At 50.1% G+C, this 24,314-nt stretch overlaps 1 protein-coding gene across 1 annotated transcript in view; it reads right to left on the bottom strand.

The window, feature by feature from the left end:
- Positions 1-2,168: 2,168 nt before the first annotated feature.
- The window catches only part of sgsm3 (small G protein signaling modulator 3), a gene marked incomplete at its 3' end in the record, with an annotated part of 71,852 nt that continues 49,706 nt past the window's right edge, over positions 2,169-24,314 (bottom strand). Inside the window, exons 7-13 of the mRNA XM_078206393.1 lie at positions 21,427-21,622; positions 18,450-18,595; positions 16,825-16,920; positions 12,449-12,574; positions 10,991-11,045; positions 9,046-9,176; positions 2,169-2,324 (exon numbers count right to left, since the gene is read on the bottom strand). Coding sequence (XP_078062519.1) covers positions 2,169-2,324; positions 9,046-9,176; positions 10,991-11,045; positions 12,449-12,574; positions 16,825-16,920; positions 18,450-18,595; positions 21,427-21,622 — 906 coding nt within the window. The remainder of the gene's footprint in view (positions 2,325-9,045; positions 9,177-10,990; positions 11,046-12,448; positions 12,575-16,824; positions 16,921-18,449; positions 18,596-21,426; positions 21,623-24,314) is intronic.

Raw genomic sequence — 24,314 nt, 5'->3', positions numbered from 1 at the left:
CCCCTCGTTGCAGCCCCCCGCCCCCCCCGCACCAGATTTCAACATCCCCATCAAGCAGGTGAGCTCCAATGGGAGATTATCCTCGGAGCTGCTTCTCCAATCATCAGCCAGTTCTCTCCCACTTTTGCTTCTGATAGTTTAAAGTTTAACTTTATTTATGTCACAAGTAAGCTTACATTAACACTGCAATGAAGTTACTGTGAAAATCCCCCAGTCGCCACACTCCGGCGCCTGTTCGGGTACACTGAGGGAGAATTTAGCATGGCTAATGCACCCTAACCCGCACGTCTTTCAGACTGTGGGAGGAAACCGGAGCACCCAGAGGAAACCCATGCAGACACGGGAGAACGTGCAGACTCCACACAGACAGTGACCCAAACCGGGAATCGAACCCGGGTCCCTGGCCCTGTGAGGCAGCAGTGCTAACCACTGAGCTACCGTGTGTAGACTAGTCAGTCTATCTGGGAGTGAAACAGTGTTTGATTGGAGGAGCAGCGCACACACTGGTGAGTGTGCAGAGGGCTGCCGGGTTGAGGGAAGCGACGTAGCGGCGAGGCTGGAGCTCAGGGAGCCAGGGACAACCTGGCCCAGAGCCCAGGGGGCGTTCCGCGGGGCCGGGTTTGGATGGGTAAAGGGGGGGGGGGGTTCCTACAAGGCTGGGGTTGGATAGGGGCATCCCGTAAGATTGGGTTTGGTTGGGGGGGTGGTTGGGGGGGGGGGGATGCCCTCAACATTGGGTTTGGTTGGGGGCAGGGGGTCCCGTGAAATTGGGTCTGGTTCGGGACGGGGTCCTGCAAGGCCGGGTTTGGACTGGCGGGCGGGGGCGGGAAATGGGTGCTTGCGAGAGAGAGGGAGGGTGTGGGTGGGTATGAGAGACGGAATTTTGTGGTGGTGAGTGGGAGTTACGCTGAGTGTTATGATTTCTCACTTAGTCTCCTCCCCAGCCCACCACCACCACACAGGAACACACAGCCCCTCACACGCTGGTTATTTATATTTTTATTATCTGAACAATTTATTGCTGTGGTGTCGCTGTAATTTTCCCCAGCAGCTGTTTGGTTCCTTAAAGGATCAACTCTCTTTCTGAGGTTCCGTGTATTTTTGTGTCAAGTGCCTGTCTTTCTGATGTTTATTGATCGGCCCTCAGGAGAGACAAGATGCAAGTGTGCCCCCCCCCCACCCCCACCCGCCCCCCCCCCGCCACCCCACCCAACCCCCCCGCCCACCCCCCCCACCCAACCCCCCCCCCCACCGCCCCCTACCCCCTCCGCCCCCCACCCCCACCCGCCTCCCCCCCCACCTCCCCTCCACCTCCCCCCCCACCTCCCCTCCCCCCCCCCACCTCCCCTCCCCCCCCCACCTCCCCTCCCCCTGCCCCCCCTTGCAGTGAGAAATGGTTACAGGGACATGACTTTCAGAAACAAACCACTCCATTATCAAACAGAAAGCCCACAGTGACAGTGTCAATATTGAATCACACCTTGCTCTGTTTCCCAACTCCTCTGAGTCTCTCACCATAGAATCCCAACAGTGCAGAAAGAGGCTATTCGGCCCATCGGGTCGGCACTGACTCCCCAAAAGAGCACCTTACCCAGGCCCACCCCTCTGCCCTATCTCCGTAACCCCACTTATTTACAATGGCCAATCCACCTCACCTCATGCAGTGACACAAGGCGGCAGCGCACCAGCACCTTCTCGAGGGATATTAGGGATGGGCAATAAATACTGACCTTGACAGTGACTCCCACACCCAGTGAATGAATCAGAATAAGTTTGTGGTTCGCACAGCTGCCTCACAGAACCAGGGACCCGGGTTCGATTCCGACCTTGGGTGACTGTGTCTAGTTTGCACGGGGCAACACAGACAGTCACCCAAGGCCGGAATCGAACCTGGGTCCCTGGTGCCGTGAGGCAGCTGTGCTAACCACTGTGCCACCCTACCCACCATGGGTTAAGTTCTGGGTATGTTTCCCAGTGTGAGAGATCTCACACTGTCTGATTTCTGGGTATATTCCCCCCAGTGCGAGGGATCGCACACACTCTGATTTCAGGGTATATTCCCCAGTGCGATGGATCTCACACTGTCTGATTTCTGGGTATATTTCCCAGTGTGAGGGATCGCATACTGTCTGATTTCTGGGTATATTATCTGTTGAACTCTCACTCACCGTGATGATGTCGTTTTTCCGGAATCCTAGTTCGTCGTCATCATGCCGTTCGAAGTCTAACAGTGCCTTGGCTCTCCGTCTGCGGTTTCGGGACACCGCAACGTAGTTTTCATGGTCTTTCTGGTGGCTTTCCATGGAGTAGTCTGGGGTCAGCTCCTGTTAAAGGGAGAGATGGTTCACTTACTTGCTCAGTATATAACTCAAACACATTTGATTTGATTTATTATTGTCACATGTATTAGTATACAGTGAAAAGTATTGTTTCTTACACGCTGTACAGAGCATACCATTCATAGAGAAGGAAACTAAAGAATGCAGAATGTAGTGTTCCAGTCATAGCTAGGGTGTAGAGAAAGATCAACTTAATGTAAGGTAAGTCCATTCAAAAGTCTGACAGCAGCAGGGAAGAAGCTGTTCTTGAGTCGGTCGGTACGTGACCTCAGACTTTTGTATCTTTCCCCCCTCCCCCCCCCCCCCCCGCCCGCGGGAAGAAGGTGGAAGAGAGAATGTCCGGGGTGCGTGGGGTCCTTGATTATGCTGGCTGCTTTTCCGAGACAGCGGGAAGTGTAGACAGAGTCAATGGATGGGAGGCTGGTTTGCGTGATGGACTGGGCTTCGTTCATGACCCTTTGTAGTTTCTTGCAGCAGAGCAGGAGCCCATACCAAGCTGTGATACAATCAGAAAGAATGCTTTCTATGGTGCATCTGTAAAGGTTGGTGAGAGTCGTAGCTGATCATGCCAAATTTCCTTAGTCTTCTGAGAAAAGTAGAGGCATTGGTGGGCTTTCTTAACTATAGTGTCGGCGTGGGGGGAGCAGGACAGGTTGTTGGTGATCTGGACACATCAGGTCAGGGTGGGTGGCGAGAGCGTCTCGGGGCAGATGAGATTTTGCACGATGAATAAACCCGGGATAGACGGGAATGACCTAAACCTCGCTCAAGGTATCACTGCCACCTGCCACTTCAGAGTAAAGAATAACTTTTAAATGCTTCACAATCTAGAGGCTACTGAACAAAATTAAACAGTGGGAGGAGAAATGGGTCATTGGGTGTAAATGACTGGATTGAGAAACTGACTTTACCCCATCTCTATATTCTAACAACGCAATATGTCTATTTACCCCAGCCACCCGCTTCCCTATCCCACTCCCGCTTCCCTCAATCCCACTCTCCGCTTCCCTCAATCCCACTCTCGCTTCCCTCAATCCCACTCTCTGCTTCCCTCAATCCTACCCTCCCACTCTGTCCCTTAATTCCACCAATCCATATCATTCACCTTTACCTAGCTTCACCGTGTCTCCAGCTGCATCATTCCCTTCTCTCTCTCCTCCAATTGCCCCTTCACTCGATTTATACCCTGTTAATTTTTTTTTTCCACAGTTCCATTACGTCACGGGTAAAACCGTTTGCTTATTCTGCAGGACACTGGCTACCCTGATCATTGTTCACTGTGTATCGTGCAAACTTGCAAAAATGCCCAATGCGCACAGTCAGACGTGGAGGGAGCCCGGTCTACCTCAAGTTACCCAGGAAAGGCAAAGTGTCTGTAAAACTCAAACACGAGGTTACACGCTGCTACAAGGGCGGCACGGTAGCACAGTGGTTAGCACTGCGGCTTCACAGCTCCAGGGACGTGGGTTCGATTCCCGGCTTGGGTCACTGTCTGTGTGGAGTTTGCACATTCTCCCCGTGTCTGCGTGGGTTTCCTCCGGGTGCTCCGGTTTCCTCCCACAGTCCAAAGATGTGCGGGTTAGGTTGATTGGCTATGCTAAAAATTGCCCCTTAGTGATCTGAGATGTGTAGATTAGAGGGATTAGTGGGTAAAATATGTAGGGATATGGGGGTAGGGCCTGGGTGGGATTGTGGTCGGTGCAGACTCGATGGGCCGAATGGCCTCTTTCTGTACTGTAGGGATTCTATGATACAAAGCAGCTGAGTGGTATTTTCCACTGACTTGCCAGTCTCCTTGCCGCATGATGTATGAATTTCATTGCTGTTGCGATGCCAGGGACGAAGGCCCTACATCCCAACGACTGGCTGATTGAATCAAACATCGTGTTCATTCAGTTGTTCATAATAAGCAGAGTACAGACTGCACTCAACCAGCCCACGCTTGCAAAACCCCAAAATAAAATGTCTGTTAGATGTGACGCTGCGATTGGGCATCACCTGCTGAACAATTCCGAGTGTGCTAATAGCTACACTAACAATCAATTGAAGATAATTGGTTGCATTCGTAATGCGGCTCATTTACCCTGGCCAGATCAACATACATTCACATCCAGGGACCCAATCTCTGCAAACTAAAGGAATTGAAATACCCGGAAGCCCAGGGTGCCGATGTCCCCCATTGCTTTCTCAATGACAACACCTTGGCTAATCAAGAGTCGACTAATCAGCATCCCCGTTTCTCCTGTGGTATAAACTGCTGTGACTGTTTGAAATTTGGCATTCTTGCGTTTGTCCTGGTGAAAAACTTCAGCAACATCGCTCCTTTTTCAGAAATATTCAAGCTTTTGTACCTTCTTCGCAATGAATGATCTTAGAAATCTTAGAATCCCTACAGCACAGAAAGAGGCCATTCGGCCCATCGAGTCTGCACCCACCACAATCCCACCCAGGCCCTACCTCCATATCCCTACATAGTTACCCACTAATCCCTCTAACCTACGCATCCCAGGACACTAAGGGCAATTTTAGCATGGCCAATCAACCTAACCCGCACATCTTTGGACTGTGGGAGGAAACCGGAGCACCCGGAGGAAACCCACGCAGACACGAGGAGAATGTGCAAACTCCACACAGACAGTGACCCAAGCCGGGAATCGAACCCAGGTCCCTGGAGCTGTGAAGCAGCAGTGCTAACCACTGTGCTACTGTGCCGCCCCATGGATTAGCTCCCACTTCACCCATTACCCTCCCAAGAACCACAGGAGACCATTCGGTCCATCTTGGTTGTGCCAGACCAATCAAAACTAGTCCTCCCATTGCTATAAATTTTTACCGCTACAAATCGTTCACCACTTTTGCCTTGGAACTCTCAATGGCCTCTGGCACTCCTATTCTGAGTGGTAGAACATTCTATGTTTCCAAGTCTGCTGCACAAAAAGAGATCCTAACCTCTCTCTGTTGCCAATTTTAAAGTGATGATCTCTTGCTCCAATAGACTTTGCACATTCATCCTATCAAATGCTTCACAATTGTGAAACACCTCCTTCAGTCCCACCATCTGCCATTGGACAAATATTGGAATTAATTATTAAGTAGGTAGGAGGAGGACACTTGGGGAAGCATAATGAACTAGAGCAGAACTGACATTGTTTTACAAAACCTACTGGAGCTCTTTGAGGATGGGGAGGTGATGGCCTAGTGGTATTGTCACTTGACTATTAATCCAGAAACTCAGCTAATGTTCTGCGAACCCAAGTTCAAATCCCACCACAGCAGACGGTGGAATTGGGATTCAATAAAAAATATCTGGAATTAAGGATCTGCCGATGACCATGAAACCACTGTCGGAAAAGCCCATCTGGTTCACTAATGTCCTTTAGGGAAGGAAATCTGCCGTCCTTACCCAGTCTGGCCTACATGTGTCTCCAGTTGCCCCCTCCAAGGGCAACTAGGGATGGGCAATAAATGCTGGCCAGCCAGCGACGCCCATGTCCCACGAATGAATAAATAAAAATGAATGTAACAAACATGGCGGACGAAGGGGAACCAGCGGATGTAGTGCATTCCAATTTGGGATTCCAAAGGGCATTGGTAAAAGTGTTCCGCAAGATGATGGCTTTGGGGGAAATATATTAGCACGAATAGAGAATCAGTTAACCAACAGGAAGCAGAGAGTTGAAATAAACGGGTCATTTCCGGATTGGCAAACCTCAACTAGTGGAGTGTCGCAGGGATCAGTGCGTATTGTGGACTAACCTTCTGAATATGCAAAGATGGTTAGGGAAGAAAGCTGTGAGGAGGACACAGGGACTGCAAAGTGATATAGGTGGGTGAAGTGAGTGCTGACGGATGCAGCAGATATGTGGGAAAATTGGAGGCAGGAGAATAAAAAAGTAAATATTGAAGTTGGGAGAGTCTGAAGAATATATTGGTACAGGGGGAACCTGGGTGTTCTCGTACATGAATAACGAAAAGGTACAGCAAGTAATTTGAAAGGCAAGTGGAACGTTAGCCTTTATAACAAAGAGTATAAAACTAGAGAAGTCTTGCTACAACTGTACAGGGCCACACCTCGAATTCTGTCCACAATTTTGGTCTCCTTACTCAAGGGCAGATACACTTCAGAGAAGGTTCACTAGGTTGATTCCTGCGATGACGGACTTGTCTTATGAGGAAGAATTGAGCATGTTGGGCCTATCACATTGGAAGTCAGAGGAATGAAGTGATTGACTGAAATATATAAGATTCTGAGGGAACATGACAGAGTTAGCTGTCCCCATGTTTCCCCTCATGGGGGGGGTGGAATCTAGAAATCTAGAACTAGGACAAACTTTCAAAATAAGGGATCTCCTGTTTAAAATGGAAGTGAGGAGGAAGTGAGGAGGGGGGGCGGGGGGAGAGGGGGGGGGGGGATCGAGGCTCATGGGGAACAGGCAGGAAAGTAGAGTAAAGGCCGCAATCAGGTCAACCATGATCTTACCGAATAGCAGAGCAGGCTCAAGGGGCCATAGAGTCATAGAGGTTTACAGCATGGAAACAGGCCCTTCGGCCCAACTTGTCCATGCTGCCTTTTTTTTTTAAACCCCTAAGCTAGTCCCAATTGCCCGCGTTTGGCCCATATCCCTCTATACCCATCGTACCCATGTAACTGTCTAAACGCTTTTTAAAAGACAAAACTGTACCCGCCTCTACTACTACCTCTGGCAGCTTGTTCCAGACACTCACCACCCTCTGTGTAAAAAAATTGCCCCTCTGGACACTTTTGTATCTCTCCCCTCTCACCTTAAGCCTTCGACCTCTAGTTTTAGACTCCCCTACCTTTGGGAAAAGGGGGCCGAATGGCCTCCTTCTGCTCCTGTTTCTTATGTTCCTCCTCATAATTTCCACTTCTTGTATTATCCTGGTGAATCTAAATTAAGTTTAATTTTATTTATTTGTGTCACTAGTAGGCTTACATTAACACTGCAATGAAGCTACTGTGAAAATCCCCTAGTTGCCACACTCCGGTGCCTGTTCGGGTACACTGAGGGAGAATTTAGCACGGCCAATGCACCCTAACCAGCACGTCTTTAAGACTGTGGGAGGAAACCGGAGCACCCGGAGGAAACCCACGCAGACACGGGGAGAACGTGCAGACTCCGCACAGACAGTGACCCAAGCCGGGAATCGAACCCGGGTCCCTGGTGCCCCTGTGAGGCAGCAGTGCTAACCACTGTGCCACCGTGCCTTTAAGGAGGCCTTTAAGCTTGCAAAAGGAGTTGATGAGTGAGACATAGAGAAGGTTTTTTCCATGGGCAAGGCCAGATCTGGGGGCCATGACTGAAAGATAGTCACGAATGAATCCAATTGCAATTCAGGAGATTCTTTCCCCAAACGCTGGTGGGAAAGCAGAACTCACTATCAGAAGGAACAATAGAGGTGAATGCTCCAGGGAGGGTGGCATGGTGGCACAATGGTTAGCACTGCTGGCTCACAGCGCCAGGGACCTGGCCTTGGGTCACTGTCTGTGTGGAGTCTGCACATTCTCCCCGTGTCTGTGTGGGTTTCCTCCCACGTTCCAAAGATGTGCAGGTTAGGTGGATTAGTCATGGCAAACATGTGGAGTTACAGGGATAGGGCGGGGGGACAGGGCCTGGACAAGATACTGTCAGAGTCGGCGCAGACCCGATGGGCCGAATGGCCTCTTCTGCACTCTAGGGATTCTATGATTCTAGATTTTTTTTTAAAGGGTTTGAAAAGAATAAAAGGATATGCTGATGGAGTTAGAGGAAGAAGGACTTCCTGGCTGTACATTGTGGACTGGCCTCTCGGACTGTTAGATGCAAACTGCCTGCTTGCTTCCGAGGGTGATAGCAATGATACCATTTTTCTTCTTTGACTCTTCATTCTGTATATCTGGCTGTTTGCACCTCTCAATTCCTTGACTCCAGAAATTAGCATGTGTTTACATTCACTGATATTTCCAGTCATCTAGGTAAGCTGTTTCCTACTGCTAGGGGAATTTACGCCTGTTTCTGTCTAGATGTTTGCTAATCTTGTTACTGGGGAAATCACATCTTTTGAATGCTGTTGTCAGGCAGATTTCTACCTCTTCCTGGGCAGATCGCAGCCCATCAATATCTTGTTAAATTCTTGTTACCGCAGTTGCTAGGCAGATCGATGACCCTGAAACCCTTAAACAAGTATTTTCAACAGTCCCTTCTCTTTCAAAGCCAATAAGCTCACGTCTTTATTTGTGTTAAAAATGGCAAGGTTTAAGAAAAGACATTCACTTCACGAGAAAATTCTCGACTTAATTTTTTTAAAAACTGCACAATCTGTTGTGGCTTTGAGGGTGAAAGTGTGGCACAGTGGTTAGCACTGCTGCCTCACAGTGCCAGGGACCAGGCTTGGGGTCACTGTCTGTGTGGAGTCTGCATGTTCTCCCCGTGTCTGCGTGGGTTTCCTCTGGGGGCTCCGGTTTCCGCCCACAGTCTGAAAGACGTGCTGGTTAGGGTGCATTGACCCGTGCTGAATTCTCCCTCGGTGTACCCGAACAGGCGCCGGAGTGTGGCGACGAGGGGCTTTTCACAGTAACTTCACTGCAGTGTTAATGTAAACCTACTTGTGACACGAATGAATAAACTTTAAAACAGATGCTGTCAGGCCTGCTTGGCAGAGTTGCCATGGGTTCCCTTTGCTGTTCCCCCCTTTGCCCTTCACTCACAATGCTGCAATTTTTGGGGTCCAGACATTGGAAGTGTCGAGCCACTTGCAGAATGGCTTCCCGTAAGTCTGCTACCACCTCCGTCTGTTTAATGTTTTTCGCCTTCAGCGCCTCTGCATCTGCATTGTCACCTGCCAATGAGAGAGAGGCAAAGAGTGTTAAAGAAAGACAGTGAATGAGCACAAGCGCAGGGGCGGCACAGTGGTTAGCACTGCTGCCTCACAGCGTCAGGGGCCCGGGTTCAAATCCGGTCTCGGGTCACTGTCTGTGTGGAGTTTGCACATTCTCCTCGTGTCTGCGTGGGTTTCCTCCGGGTGCTCCGGTTTCCTCCCACCCTCCAAAGATGTGCGGGTTAGGTTGATTGGCCGTGCTAAATTGCCCCTTAGTGTCAGGGGGATTAGCAGGGTAAATGTGTGCGGCCTGGGTAGGACTGTTGTCGGTACAGGCTTGACGGGCCGAATGGCCTCCTTTTGCACTGTAGGGATTCTATGATTTTAAGTGAGAGTAACCAGGCCCAAGTGATGCAATCCAGCCACAATGAGGAGATTAGCATGGTTTAAAATTGCCCGAGGTGCTTCACATCACACCAATTCATTTTATCAGCTCAAGGATCCTGAATATACGAACTGTAAATGCATTGAATAGGATTGTACGGAGATGAAATGGGGAGGAGGGGAGGGAGAAGATGGGAGGGAAAGGGGTGGGGGGAGGAGGGAAAGGGGCGAGGGGAGGAGGGAAAGGGGCGGGGGAAGGAGGGAAAGGGGCGGGGGAGGTGGGGAAAAGGGGAGGAGGGAAAGGGAAAGGGGCGGGGGAGGAGGGAAAGGGGCGGGGGAGGTGGGGAAAAGGGGAGGAGGGAAAGGGGGAGGAGGGAAAGGGACGGGGAGGAGGGAAAGGGGGAGGAGGGAAAGGGGGAGGAGGGAAAGGGGAGGAGGGAAAGGGGCGGGGGGAGGAGGGAAAGGGGGAGGAGGGAAAGGGGTGGGGGGAGGAGGGAAAGGGACGGGGGAGGAGGGAAAGGGGCGGGGGAGGAGGGAAAGGGGCGGGGGGAGGAGGGAAAGGGGCGGGGGGAGGAGGGAAAGGGGCGGGGGAGGAGGGAAAGGGGCGGGGGGAGGAGGGAAAGGGGCGGGGGAAGGAGGGAAAGGGGCGGGGGGAGGAGGGAAAGGGGCGGGGGAAGGAGGGAAAGGGGCGGGGGGAGGAGGGAAAGGGGCGGGGGGAGGAGGGAAAGGGGCGGGGGAGGAGGGAAAGGGGCGGGGGAGGAGGGAAAGGGGCGGGGGGAGGAGGGAAAGGGGCGGGGAGGAGGGAAAGGGGCGGGGGGAGGAGGGAAAGGGGCGGGGGAAGGAGGGAAAGGGGCGGGGGAAGGAGGGAACGGGGCGGGGGAAGGAGGGAAAGGGGCGGGGGAAGGAGGGAACGGGGTGGGGGAAGGAGGGAAAGGGGCGGGGGAAGGAGGGAACGGGGCGGGGGAAGGAGGGAAAGGGGCGGGGGAAGGAGGGAAAGGGGCGAGGGGGAGGAGGGAAAGGGGCGGGGGGAGGAGGGAAAGGGGCGAGGGGGAGGAGGGAAAGGGGCGGGGGGAGGAGGGAAAGGATGAGAAAGGGATGAAATCTATAAAATTACATCTCATAAAACATCAGTGACACAATGGTGAAATGACCGTATCAGAGAACAGTAATTCCCGATATCTGTGCCTATCCATAAAATTCCCACTCTGTGAAAAAATACTGCGGATGCTGGAAATCTGAAACAAAAGCTGCAAATCTGGAAATTCTCCAAGCCTGGCAGCATCAGAAGGAATGAAAAGATCATCGAGCTGAAGCACCAACTGTTTCCCCCTTCAAGATGCCGCCGGGCGCGCTGAGTGTTTGCAGCATTTTCTGTTCATTTCTCCGTCCCTCTCTGAGCTACTTTGTGATATCCGTGTCTTGCCTCTGAAGTGGGGACAGAATCTCCTTACCGAAAAGTAGCGCTCCCAGCCCAGACTTCCGACGTTGGGATTGTCTTCGAACAATCTGCAAGAAAAGGAAATGAAGGAGAGAGATGAGTGAGGCCCTCTCTCAGATTTCCAATGTGGATCGGGGAGGGCGGGGTTTGGTGTTGAGAGCTGAACCTCAGGAGATTGGTCAGAGTAAGCTGCCGACAAGCATTTCTTTCTGCTATTTTAAAGTCTGATGATGCTGTGCTATCAATATGCTTTAAGATTCAGTGTTTTGTTGCAAACAGCCAACTATTTTTCTATTGTGGTATAAATGTGAGGAGAGGATGTTTCATCTCAGATGTAATTCCACTGACAAATTAGCGATTTAAAAAAAAAATCAAAACAAGCTTTATTCGTAACAGTTAAGTATAACTGTTCACAAAATAAAACAGTTTAACTCTTAATCGTTGAACAATCTTTAAACACGAGAAGAAACACAACTCCTAACTTATCACCATTCAGTTCCAATTGAGCAATATTTCTCTTAGAGATTTAAAATCCACTTAAAAAAATAGCTACTAACTCTAGGCATACTTGCTTTGACTTGGGTTAATAGCTTTGGAGATAGATTTTGTGGCGAGAGAGAGAGAAAGAAAGAAAGAGAGAAAGAAAGAGAGAGGGCCCTTCGTCAGCTTCTATCTTTAAAAAGCTCTCTCCAGCAACTGAACTCAGACAGCTGTTTTTTCTCAAACACAGCTCCTTCCATTTCTAGTATCACATGACTGTATGACTCTGAATTCCTAACTCACCTTTCCATTACTTTAATTAAGGAAACACCCCATGGGTCGTTTTCTTTGGTAAGCAAAAGTTCATGAAATCCGCTGCTAAATAAACATTTACTGGCTAAAACGAGTGATTATCCTGCATTCCAGCACCTGCTGTATTCCCTCCAGACAAACTGACTGTTTATAGCAAATCACTGAAACTCAAAGCAGTCACCCGTGCTCCAGTTTCCTCCCACAGTCCGAAAAACATGCTGGTTAGGGTGCATTAGCCATGCTAAATTCTCCCTCAGTGTACCCGAACAGGCGCCGGAGTGTGGCAACTGGAGGATTTTCACAGTAACTTCATTGCAGTGTTAATGTAAGCCTACTTGTGACTAATAAATGAACATGCAGCGACCGCCCCGCACCCCTCCCTCCTCCAGCGCCCCCACCCCCAGGCAGCAGCCCCCCCCCCACCCCCAGACAGTACCCAGTGTCCAAGCCCTCACCCCCAGTCCCCTCGCAGTGCTCATGTCCAGTCCCCAGGCAGTGTCGACGCCCAGTCCCCGGGCAGCGTTCCCGCCCAGCCCCCATGCAGTGTCCACACGTCCTGTGCCAGAGCCTCTGTTGCCTCTCCCATGTCTGATGATGTTGTGTCCCCAAGGCTGGGATACAGTGCAAACAGCTAATTCCTTGGATCTGCACGCACGGCTGCGTTACTGACCGCACATACCTTTGTGAAATTTGGCATTGTTGCTTGTGGGATCTGGTTCTGGTCTGCAATCAAGTAAGCCAGATGTTTCCTCCTCTGGGTTTCAATCATGACATCTGTCAACGACCCGGCAAGCTTCATCGACTCCTGCGGTGAGACATTTAGCTGCTTATTGTACCAGTACCTGCAGGTGAGCAGCAAGATGGCTGCAACCCATTAGGGTCTGAACAGGATTGAAATGAGCTTGGTTGTCCCGTGTCAGAAGCTCTCACAGTGAGTTGTCTTCTGCCACGCTTACCCACAGTTCAATGCATCTTTGCCAAACACCCATCCTTGGAAGGGCTCCAGCCTCACACCAGCACGGTGATCACTGGCAAGTCGGTGGCAACTGAAGTGTTTCCTTGTAAACTTTCCACACAGTTCCATAGCAAACATAATTCAATAGTCTTCCCAACAGAACTAAACTAAAGAAGGTAGATGAGGGCAGTGCAGTCGATGTTGTCTACATGGACTTCAGCAAGGCCTTTGACAAGGTACCGCATGGTAGGTTGTTGCATAAAGTTAAATCTCACGGGATCCAGGGTGAGGTATCTGAATGGATACAAAATTGGCTTCTTGACAGAAGCCAGAGGGTACTTGTAGAGAGTTGTTTTTCAAACTGGAGGCCTGTGACCAGCGGTGTGCCTCAGGGATCAGTGCTGGGCCCACTGTTATTTGTCATTTATATTAATGATTTGGATGAGAATATAGGGGGCATGTTTAGTAAGTTTGCAGATGACACCAAGATTGGTGGCATAGTGGACAGCGAAGAAAGTTATCTCCAATTGCAACGGGATCTTGACCAATTGGGCCAGTGGGCTGACGAATGGCAGATGGAGTTTAATTTAGACAAATGCGAGGTGATGCATTTTGGTAGATTGAACCAGGGCAGGACTTACTCAGTTAATGGTAGGGCGTTGGGGGGAGTTACAGAACAAAGAGATCTAGGGGTACATGTTCATAGCACTTTGAAAGTGGAGTCAAGGTGGACAGAGTGGTGAAGAAGGCATTCGGCATGCTTGGTTTCATCGGCCAGAACATTGAATATAGGAGTTGGGACGTCTTGTTGAAATTGTACAAGACATTGGTAAGGCCACGCTTGGAATACTGTGTGCAATTCTAGTCACCCTATTATAGAAAGGATATTATTAAACTAGAAAGAGTGCAGAAAAGATTTACTAGGATGCTACCGGGACTTGATGGATTGAGTTATAAGGAGAGGCTGAATAGACTGGGACCTTTTTCTCTGGAGCGTAGGAGGCTGAGGGGTGACCTTATAGAGATCTATAAAATAATGAGGGGCATAGACAAGGTAGATAGTCAACATCTTTTCCCAAAGGTAGGGGAGTCTAAAACTAGAGCGCGCAGGTTTAAGGTGAGAGGGGAGAGGGGAGAGATACAAAAGTGTCCAGAGGGGCAATTTTTTCACACAGAGGGTGGTGAGTGTCTGGAACAAGCTGCCAGAGGTAGTAGTAGAGGCGGGTACAATTTTATCTTTTAAAAAGCATTTAGATAGTTACATGGGTACGATGCATATAGAGGGATATGGGCCAAATGCGGGCAACTGGGATTAGCTTAGGGGTTTTTAAAAAAAAGGGCGGCATGGACAAGTTGGGCCGAAGGGCCTGTTTCCATGCTGTAAACCTCTATGACTCTAATTAAACTATTGCCACAAAGCCAGTCTTTCAGCCCTTTGTCCCATCACACGCTGTTGTTAGTTAATTGTTACTGACTGGTCACACACGATGGTTTTAGTTTATTATTGACGGACTGCTCTGTTACACACTGCGTTATTACTGACTAACCGTATACTGACATTAGTTAATAATTACTGACTGACCACCCGCTGACCTGGGTCTTCACAACAACAGTCCAAAGATGTGTGGGTTAGGTGGATTGGCCATGCTAAATTGCCCCTTAGTGTCCAAAACTGTGTAGGTTAGGTGGATTGGCCATGCTAAATTGCCCCTTAGTGTCCAAAGATGTGTGGATTAGGTAGATTGGCCATGCTAAATTGCCCCTTAGTGTCCAAAGATGTGTGGATTAGGTAGATTGGCCATGCTAAATTGCCCCTTAGTGTCCAAAGATGTGCGGGTTAGGTGGATTGGCCATGCTAAATTGCCCCTTAGTGTCCAAAACTGTGTAGGTTAGGTGGATTGGCCATGCTAAATTGCCCCTTAGTGTCCAAAGATGTGTGGATTAGGTAGATTGGCCATGCTAAATTGCCCCTTAGTGTCCAAAGATGTGCGGGTTAGGTGGATTGGCCATGCTAAATTGCCCCATAGTGTCCAATGATGTGCGGGTTAGTTGGATTGGCCATGCTAAATTGCCCCTTAGTGTTAGGGTAAATGCATGGGTTTACAGGGATAGGGCCTGGGTAGAATTGTGGTTGGTGCAAACTCGATGGGCTGAATGGCCTCCTTCTGCACTGTCGGGATTCTACCGCTGTGAAAACGGCAGACAGGCCTGAACATCAAGTCCTGCTGCCGCACACAGCACCTACCATTTCTGTGGGGTCAGATCATACTGCGCAGAGTTGCTGCCCATGGAAATCAGCAGCTGCCTCACCCACATGCGATTCTGGTGTGAAGGATGTCTGAAATCTGACAGGCGCAGGGTAGGAGCACCTCTGAACTCTGCGGATTCGTTTGGATAGCCAGAGTACCCCTTTGGAGAGCTACGGTAGCCCCTCTTTGGATATGGTCCCGGGACACCTTTGGGGGAATGTCGCATTTCCCTTTGGTATTTCCTAAGGTGGACATGACTGTGCATAAAAAAATATATAAACCCAGAAACTATGAAGCTCATTGCAACTCTCAAAATTAACTGTCACAGTGTCCAGGTGAATTGTCAAAAGGAGCTTGTCAAGGCATTTAAAACTCCTGCCCTTTAACTCTTTGAAACAACTGGATGAATATAATTGTTTGCTATTGCACTCTGTCTGCAGACAAAAGGCCTCGCCATCTCTGGATTAGCGCTGCATGACTAATTTCACAAACCCCCACTATCACAGCAGGGTGCCTGCCATTTCACAGTATGATTAACAGCTCCAAGTCAATACTTTGAAGTAGGACTGTGAATTCCAACGCTTGTTTTTATAAGGAACATGCAGTTGAATGAAGTGTGTGTTATAGAAACATAGAAGATAGGAGCAGGAGGAGGCCATTTGACACTTCGAGCCTGCTCCGCTCCGCCATTCATCATGATCATGGCTGATATTATACAGGATAATATAGTTAAAGGAATGTAAATGCGGTCATTTTTAAAAAATAAGTTTTTTGAAAAATAAAGTCTGCAACAGACGCTTGGAACTTCATTTTTTTTATATCTCAGCATGGGCTCTGAGGTCTGCCCACATTCGATATTGGGGGAGTTAGCATTGAACGTGCATGGGCATAGCGGTGCCTAAAGGATATAAAGGACCATGGGGTGTGGGTGAGGATATGTGGGACCATAAGGGTGGGCAGGGGGTACAGGTTAGCATGGAGGATATGAGGGTAACAGTTTTAACAACACCAGGTTAAAGTCCAACAGGTTTATTTGGTAGCAAATACCATTAGCTTTCGGAGCGCTGCTCCTTCGTCAGATGGAGTGGAAATCTGCTCTCAAACAGGGCACAGAGACACAAAATCAAGTTACAGAATACTGATTAGAATGCAAATCTGTACAGCCAACCAGTTCTAACAGATTCTAATCAGTATTCTGTAACTTGATTTTGTGTCTCTGTGCCCTGTCTGAGAGCAGATTTCCACTCCATCTGACGAAGGAGCAGTGCTCCGAAAGCTAATGGTATTTGCTACCAAATAAACCTGTTGGACTTTAACCTGTTGTTAAAACTGTTACTGTGTTTATCCCAGTCCAACGCCGGCATCGCCACATCACGGATATGAGGGGCCATTGGGATTGGACAGGAGGACACAGGTTGGCATGGAAAGTGTGAAGGATCATGGTTTTGTTGGGGCGTTGGGGGGTATGGGAATGTGAGGGGTGAGGGCTGTGTTACGTCTTCCTTTGATACAGTGCCAGTGGACCGAGGTGGATCTTCCACTTAGCCCGCTTCCACACCCGGCAGCCTCCACCCTCGTGCTGGGGTCCCCAGTCCAACTCCTAGGGAAGCCCGGTACCCTGAACGGAAAACCCAATCTTCCGAGCTACTTCCTCCCGGGTTGGGATTTGCAGAGCAGGGGGGAACGTCCCAAATCTGTGCTTCCCACCCTGGAACTGAAAATCCACCTGCGTTATCAGTTAATTATCACTGATTGACTGCTCTGTCACAGGTGTTAAATCTCCGGGAACTGGACTGTTAACATGAGCTGCCCTGACCCGCAGCTGTTGAAAGGTTTTGAACATCACTATACCTTGATGAGGACCTCTGGGTCTTCGATCTGTGAGGGAATGTCCGACAAGGTGTTGAAGATGGATGCTGAGTTTTCGGACTGGATGAGTTCCTCTTCCTACAGAAGCAACAAGGTTCAGTTAAATTCACCCCATGCTCCACACATCCCCAAACAGTTACAGAGGCAACGGTAACAGACTACCATAAGCAGCAGAAATGAATCATCGAATTACTACAGTGCTGAAGGAGGCCATTCGGCCCATCGTTTTCTCTTTAAGGTGTCACAAGTAGGCCTATGTTAACACTGAAATGAAGTTGCTGTGAAAATCCCCTAGTCCCCACACTCCGGTGCCTGTTCGGGTACACTGAGGGAGAGTTTAGCACGGCCAATACACCTAAGCAGCACATCTTTCGGACTGTGGGAGGAAACCGGAGCACCCGGAGGAAACCCAGGCAGACACGGGGAGAACGTGCAAACTCCCCACAGACAGTGACCCAAGGCCGGAATCGCTGTGAGGCAGCAGTGCGAACCACTGATGAGGGAATGGGTCAGTTGGCAAGTGCATCTGGCATTTCTTTGGAGGAATGTTGACTGGGGGACATGAGAAGACCTCCTTGATCTTCTTCAAGAAGCAGAACGGGATCTTTCACAGACATTGGTGCAGATCTTGGGTCAATGAGTCCGAAGCGAAGGCCCCCAGCGCTCCGGCAGTGCCGCACTCTCTCACCGTCGGGTAAAGCGAAGCTAAATGGAACTGAGACTGTTCCCGTCAGCGGTAAAACGGAGCTAGCTGGGGCTGACGATGCACACGAGTGGAAAACACGGATGTTACTCTTTGATCTTCAAAGACGGGGTTCCAGAAATACGTCAAGTCAAACGTTACCCAGCTCTGTCACATCAATTACTTTCTTGAACATTTTTATACTCACATTTCAGTACCAACTCTCTCCCTGCCATCAGAGTTATAAGAGTTTCTGACAATATCATAGTTATTTACACCCGGAATTACAATCATAGAATCCTTACAGTGCAGATGGAGGCCATTCAGCCCATCGAGTCCGCACCGACTCTCAGACAGAGCACCCCACTCAGGCCCTATCCTCATAACCCCACATATTTACCCCGCTAATCCCCCGAACCTACACCTCTTTGTGACACCAAGGGGCAATTTAGCACGGCCAGTGCACCTAACCAGCGTGTCTTTCGGACTGTGGGAAGAAACCGGAGCCCCCGGAGGAAACCCACGCAGACACGGGGAGAACGTGCAAACTGCGTAGAGACAGTGACCCGAGGCCAGGGTCGACCCCGGGTCCCTGGTGCTGTGGGGAAGCAATGCTAACTACTGTGCCACCCCAATTAGTGTCAGTGTTCACTTATTCACTCAATATCAGGGGAGGTAGGACGGTTCACCACTGTCACTACAGGATCCCATGGAATTTACTACAATCATCATTGACATGGAAGCGTCCAGCTACTCAGTGCGCCACTCCACCTCAATCACGCCTCTTGGCCTTCCTTGAGCTACACCCATGTGGTGCTAGACTACGTGGAACTAGGTGTGGTCAGAAATAGTATGGATGCGGCTGCATTGCATCTTTCCTCCCAAACCTTCCCTCACTGCCATAGCCCCATGGTTGTCTGCTTACCTTCATTTTGAGCATCCCCAGCGTGATTTGGAAAAGCAGCACAGACCCCTCGCAGAAGAACAGGTCCCAGACCCGGAGGAGGATGTTGATGTGCACAACACTGGCAAAGGCAGTTAGAAACCAGTGCAGGGTGATCAGAGACAGCTCTGTGGGAGACAGGACAGCGTTAGAAGATCTTAACTTCTCTGATGAACGGCCAAGCAAAAGGAGCACACCTTCACATGTAAAAACCCAACCAGGGATGGTGCGTGGTGGATCCAGTAATGGGGAACGCAATCCAGAATAGATAAGAAGAGGGAGCTTGGGGAACCTTGAGGCAATAGTGATCACACCATAATACAGTCCAAGATAAGGACTGAGATGACCATAGCTGGTCATGACCAAAATAGTAAATTTGCAAATGTTACTAGAAAGAAACTGGAACTAGGGAAATTGAACCAGAAAAAAACACCACACTCTGAACATTAGACACAATCAGAATAGATCCCACAATTTATTTAGCAACCCATCCAGACATCACGGACAGCCACAACAAGCCTTTAAACTCTGTTTTCTTCATGAGGGATTTTGGTTCTTCTTCGTTATAAAGCCTCCAATTTCCCTCAACAGCAGCTCCAACTTAGCCTGGAAGCCCTCGTGCTTCTTCTTCCTACAAGGATTTTTCAGGCAACCCATCTCCAGCTCGGATTGTCCCGACAGCCGCGCGTCACCCAGGCATTCAATCCTATTGTCCGAGGCTGGCCAGGCTGCACACACTGTCTAACCAACACCACCATCCCAGCTAACTAGCTGCACTGAGCAGACACCCGCTGCTCACCAGGGCTTCTCTTTGCCCCAACTGCCAGCTTCACGGAGCAGCGGCTTCACTGAGCTTGACAACTGCTCTAGGGCTTCCCCTGAGCCCCAACTCCTCAGCAGCACGGAGCTACCACTGCAACAGGGCTTCCCTGAGCCCCAACACCTCAGCAGCACGGAGCTACCGCTGCTCCAGGGCTTCCCCTGAGCCCCAACACCTCAGCAGCACAGAGCTAGCATTGCTCCAGGGCTTCTCTGAGCCCCAACTCCACAGCAGCATGGAGTTACCATTGCCCCAGGGCCTCCCCTGAGCCCTAACACCTCAGCAGCACGGAGCTACCACTGCAACAGGGCTTCCCCTGAGCCCTAACACCTCAGCAGCATGGAGCTACCACTGCAACAGGGCTTCCCCTGAGCCCTAACACTTCAGCAGCATGGAGCTACCGTTGCCCCAGGGCTTCCCCTGAGCCCTAACATCTCAGCAGCATGGAGCTACCACTGCAACAGGGCTTCCCCTGAGCCCTAACACCTCAGCAGCATGGAGCTACCGTTGCCCCAGAACTTCTCCTGAGCCCCAACACCTCAGCAGCATGGAGCTACCATTGCCCCAGGGCTTCCCCTGAGCCCCAACACCTCAGCAGCATGGAGCTACCATTGCCCCAGGACTTCCCTGAGCCCCAGCAGCCGAGAGTTAGTTACATTTGTCACCTCTTCAACTCCAGACTAATCTTGCCGCATGGGGTTGCTTTTTCACCCCATGTATCTTGTTATGCGGCAACGGTTCTCGTCCCAGCCACCAAAAGGAAGCCGGAACCAAGCACTCGCGGCCCACCCTGTGTTTGCACAGCAGAGCCGGAAATGCCAGGTGTTATTGGCCTTGGCCTCCATCCCAAAAATATATTTTAAAAATCCAAAAACATTCCCTCACAATTTACAAAACCATTAATACCATAAAGAACACTCAATGACGCCAGGAGCCAAGGAGCAGAATAGATAGCAAACCAGCCAGAAAATAGGAAAACTTTCAAAATTAGCCTTCAATTGACAAACAAAGTTACTAAAGATAAAAAGGTTGCACGTTCCTGTAGGACGAATAAGGAGGCTGCACGCTCCTTGGAAAGTGCCAAGTAGGCTGGAGGAGCAGATACGCAAATCTCAGTAACAGTGACCATGAAACCATTGTCGATTGTCGGAAAAACCCATCTGGTTCACTAATGTCCTCTAGGGAAGGAAATCTGCCGTCCTTACCCGGTCTGGTCTACATGGGACTCCAGAGCCACAGCAGTGTGGTTGACTCTCAACTACCCTCTGAAATAGCCAAGCGAACCACTCAGTAGTCAGCACCGTCTTCTCAAGGGCAACTAGGGATGGGCAATAAATGCTGGCCCAGCCAGCGACGCCCATGTCCCACGAATGAGTAAAAAATAAACATGGCATAGTGTGGCTGCATACACAGCCTCGGTCATATTCTTAATCGGGCTCTCTCCACAGGGAGTTGGGCAGAATTAGCTGGATCACACCCCAGGTTACTCCTGCACCGTTCCTAATTGATTCTAGATCAGTTGCTATCTTCAAATCTGAGATAAAGTTTTGTTAAGCAAGGATATTAAAGGATATGTGTCAATCGCTGGTATATGGAGTTAGACCACAGATCAGCCATGATCTCATTAAATGGCAGAACAGGCTTGATGGGCTGAATGGCCTACTCCAGTTCTTATGTGAAAGTATCTGCCAACTTGCCCAGTCTGTGTGTAAGACATTAGTTTATTTATTAGTGTCACAAGTAGGCTTACATTAAAACTGCAATGAAGTTACTGTGAAAATCCCCTAGTTGCCACACTCCGGCGCCTGTTCGGGTACACTGAGGGAGAATTTAGCACGGCCAATCCACCTAACCAGCACGTCTTTTGGACTGTGGGAGGAACCGGAGGAAACCCACGCAGACACGGGGAGAATCTGCAGTCTCTGCACAAACAGTTACCCAAGCCAGGAATCGAACCCGGGTCCCTGGCGCTGTGAGGCAGCAGTGCTGACCACTGTGCCACCAAGCCACCCAGGGATAGCAAGTGGGTACACTGCATGTGCTGAGGATAGCTTATACTGACTTGTATCAAACCCACCCCACTGTCAATCTGCCAAGCGGGGGATGTCTGATATATCAAAAGGCCACCACTTCTCTTACCGATGTCATGTTCCTGGAGGAGTTTGTCCAGCCGGGGAATGTACTGCACTATCAGGTGCCGCAGAACTCGCTGGTCCGTCTGCACGCCCAACAGTGTGGTGCTGAAGTACGAAGGAGGAACAAGGTCCTCAATAATGGCGCACATCATCCAGAAAGCATCCTCTTCCTCCAGGAACAGCAGCAGGCAAGCCGCAACCTGCCCAAGAAAACCAAGAGTTATTCCGGAGAACACCACCGAACGTCAACGGACAGGATGGACCAGGAGGCCAGGCGGCAGGCCCAGCCCAGACCTTCCCTTCGATACAGTGCCCCTTTACCATGCCGTGCATTTTGCGATTCTCAATGTAAATCAGACAGATTATCAAATCCATCGGAACAGAAGAAACTGATGCCAACAACCAGTGTTATTCCGCAACACAACGATGAGTGGCACGGTGGTTAGCGCTGCTGTCTCACAGCGCCAGGGATCTGGGTTCGATTCCAGCCTCGGGTCACTGTCTGTGTGGAGTTTGCACGTTCTCCCCGTGTCTGCGTGGGTTTCCTCCGGGGGCTCCGGTTTCCTCCCACACTCCAAAGATGTGCGGGTTAGGTTGATTGGCCGTGGTAAATTGACCTAGTGTTAGGGGGACTAGCAGGGTAAATATGTGGGGTTACGGGAGTGGGGCTACGGGAGTGGGGCCTGGGTGGGAGTGTGGTCGGGTGCAGACTCGATGGGCCGAATGGCCTCCTTCTGCACTGTAGGGATTGTATGATTGTGTGGATAGCCAGAGCTGGGAGCAGTGACCGAAACTCTGATCTGGGTGTCTTTGTACATGACTCAAAAAAGGTTGACAGGCAGGTAGAGCAAGGAAGGCAAATGGAATGTTGACCCTTATAACAAGGAAGATTGAGTAAAAAAAAATCGGAAAGTCTTGCTACAACTGTGCAGGCATTGGTGAGGCCACACCTAGAATACAGCATACCATTTTGGCCTCCTTACTCAAGGACCGATACGGGGATAGGGCCTGGGTGGGATTGTTGTCGGAGCAGGCTCAATGGGCCAAATGGCCTCCTCCTGCACTGTACGGATTCTATTCCATGATACACTTCAGAGAAGGTTCACTAGGTTGATTCCTGGGATGAAGGGGTTGCCCTGTGAGAAAGAGTTGAGCACGCTGGACCTCTACACATTGGAAGTTAGAGAATGAGGTGATTCACTAAAAACATAGAAGATACTGAGGAGACACGACAGAGTTCGCCTTGGAGAGAATGTTTCCCCTTCCCTGGGGGGGATGTAGAACTAGGGGACAAACTTTCAAAATAAGGGGTCTCCTGTTTAAGATGGAGGTGAGAAGGAATTTGTTCTCCGAGCGAGTTCTTTTCCCCAGAGAGCAGCAGCGACTGGGTTAATGAATATATTGAAGTACGAGTTAGATAGATTTCTGATCTACAGAGGGGGGGGGAGGGGTCGAAGCTCATGGGGAACGGGCAGGAAAGTCGAGTCAAGGCCATAATCAGATCAGCCATGATCCTACTGAATAGCAGAGCAGGATCAAGGGGCTGAATGGCCTCCTCCTGCTTCTATTTATTATGTTCCTCCTCATAATTTCCGCTTCTTGTATTATCCTGGTGAACCTAAGTGAAGTTTAAGTTTATTAATTAGTGTCACAAGTAGGCTGACATTAACACTGCAATGAAGCTACTGTGAAAACCCCTTAGTCGCCACACTCCGGCAGCTGTTCGGGTACACTGAGGGAGAATTTAGCACCTGACCAGCACGTCTTTCAGACTGAGAGGGGGAACCGGAGCACCCGGAGGAAACCCACGCAGACACGGGGAGAACGTGCAGACTCCGTACAGAGAGTGACCCAAGCCGGGAATCAAACCTGGGTCCCTGACGCTGTGAGGCAGCAGTGATAACCCACTGTGCTGCGCCCCCCCTACACAACCATCTTTATGGCTTTGTTGTACTTTCCACAATGGGGCTCACAAAACGACATACACTGATGATCTAACCGAATAGCGGAGCAGGCTGGAGGGGCCAAATGGCCTCCTCCTGCTCCTATTTCCTCTCTGTTCTCAGCAGTGTTGCTATCCATCCATCCATTCCCTCCCCCAATTGACTTGAGTTAGCCGACAGACCAATCGACTTATCCAATCTGCTGAATGGTTTTCCCAATCCTTGTTGTAATAAAGATGTTAACATTTCCATCCTCCCTCGCTAATGGAAGGGGGATGGAAAGTAGTTAGACTGCGTTTGATTAGAGACTTTCCTCAGAATTCAGAACCTGACACAATGAACGCCACATTGTGCCGTCTTTAAACTGCCCGAAAGCTCGGGATTCCAGATAAACCTGTCGGACTTTAACCTGGTGTTGTGGAACTTGTTACTGTGCCCATTCCAGTCCAATACCGGCATCTCCACATCGTGTTTCAATTACCCTCAGCTACCATCCACTAAAGAAACGTCCACGTGTCGTTCAGCCAAGAGGATTATGCTGCGGGGAGGGGAGACGGCGCCGCTGCGTGCAATCTGTATGGTGTCATTGTCAGGCCCGAATCGGTATTTGAAATGGGCCTCCAGCCTGAATTAGCGGGCGAGTCTGGCCATTAGTACAGCTGGGAGGACAGCAATGGCAGTAATAGCGGAAGAGGCCAATTTCCACTGGGTGGGGGTGGTGGTTGGGGGGGAAAGGGGGGGGGGGGGAAAAGAGAAGCTGAGAATTCACTCCATGGGCATCTCAGAAAGAGGTCTCAGATCAAAGGAACTTTCACAACCACTGTGGTTTCCTTGAACACAGGAAGTGTAGGCCATTCGGCCCCTCGAGTCTGCTCCGCCATTCAATAAGTTCTCTCATAACACCATGTTCAAGTCCAACAGGTTTATTTGGTTTCACGAGCTTTTGGAG

Source organism: Mustelus asterias, unplaced genomic scaffold (genome assembly GCF_964213995.1).
Source record: "Mustelus asterias unplaced genomic scaffold, sMusAst1.hap1.1 HAP1_SCAFFOLD_1480, whole genome shotgun sequence".
NCBI lineage: Eukaryota > Metazoa > Chordata > Chondrichthyes > Carcharhiniformes > Triakidae > Mustelus > Mustelus asterias.
This window is presented reverse-complemented; position numbering and strand designations above follow the sequence as displayed.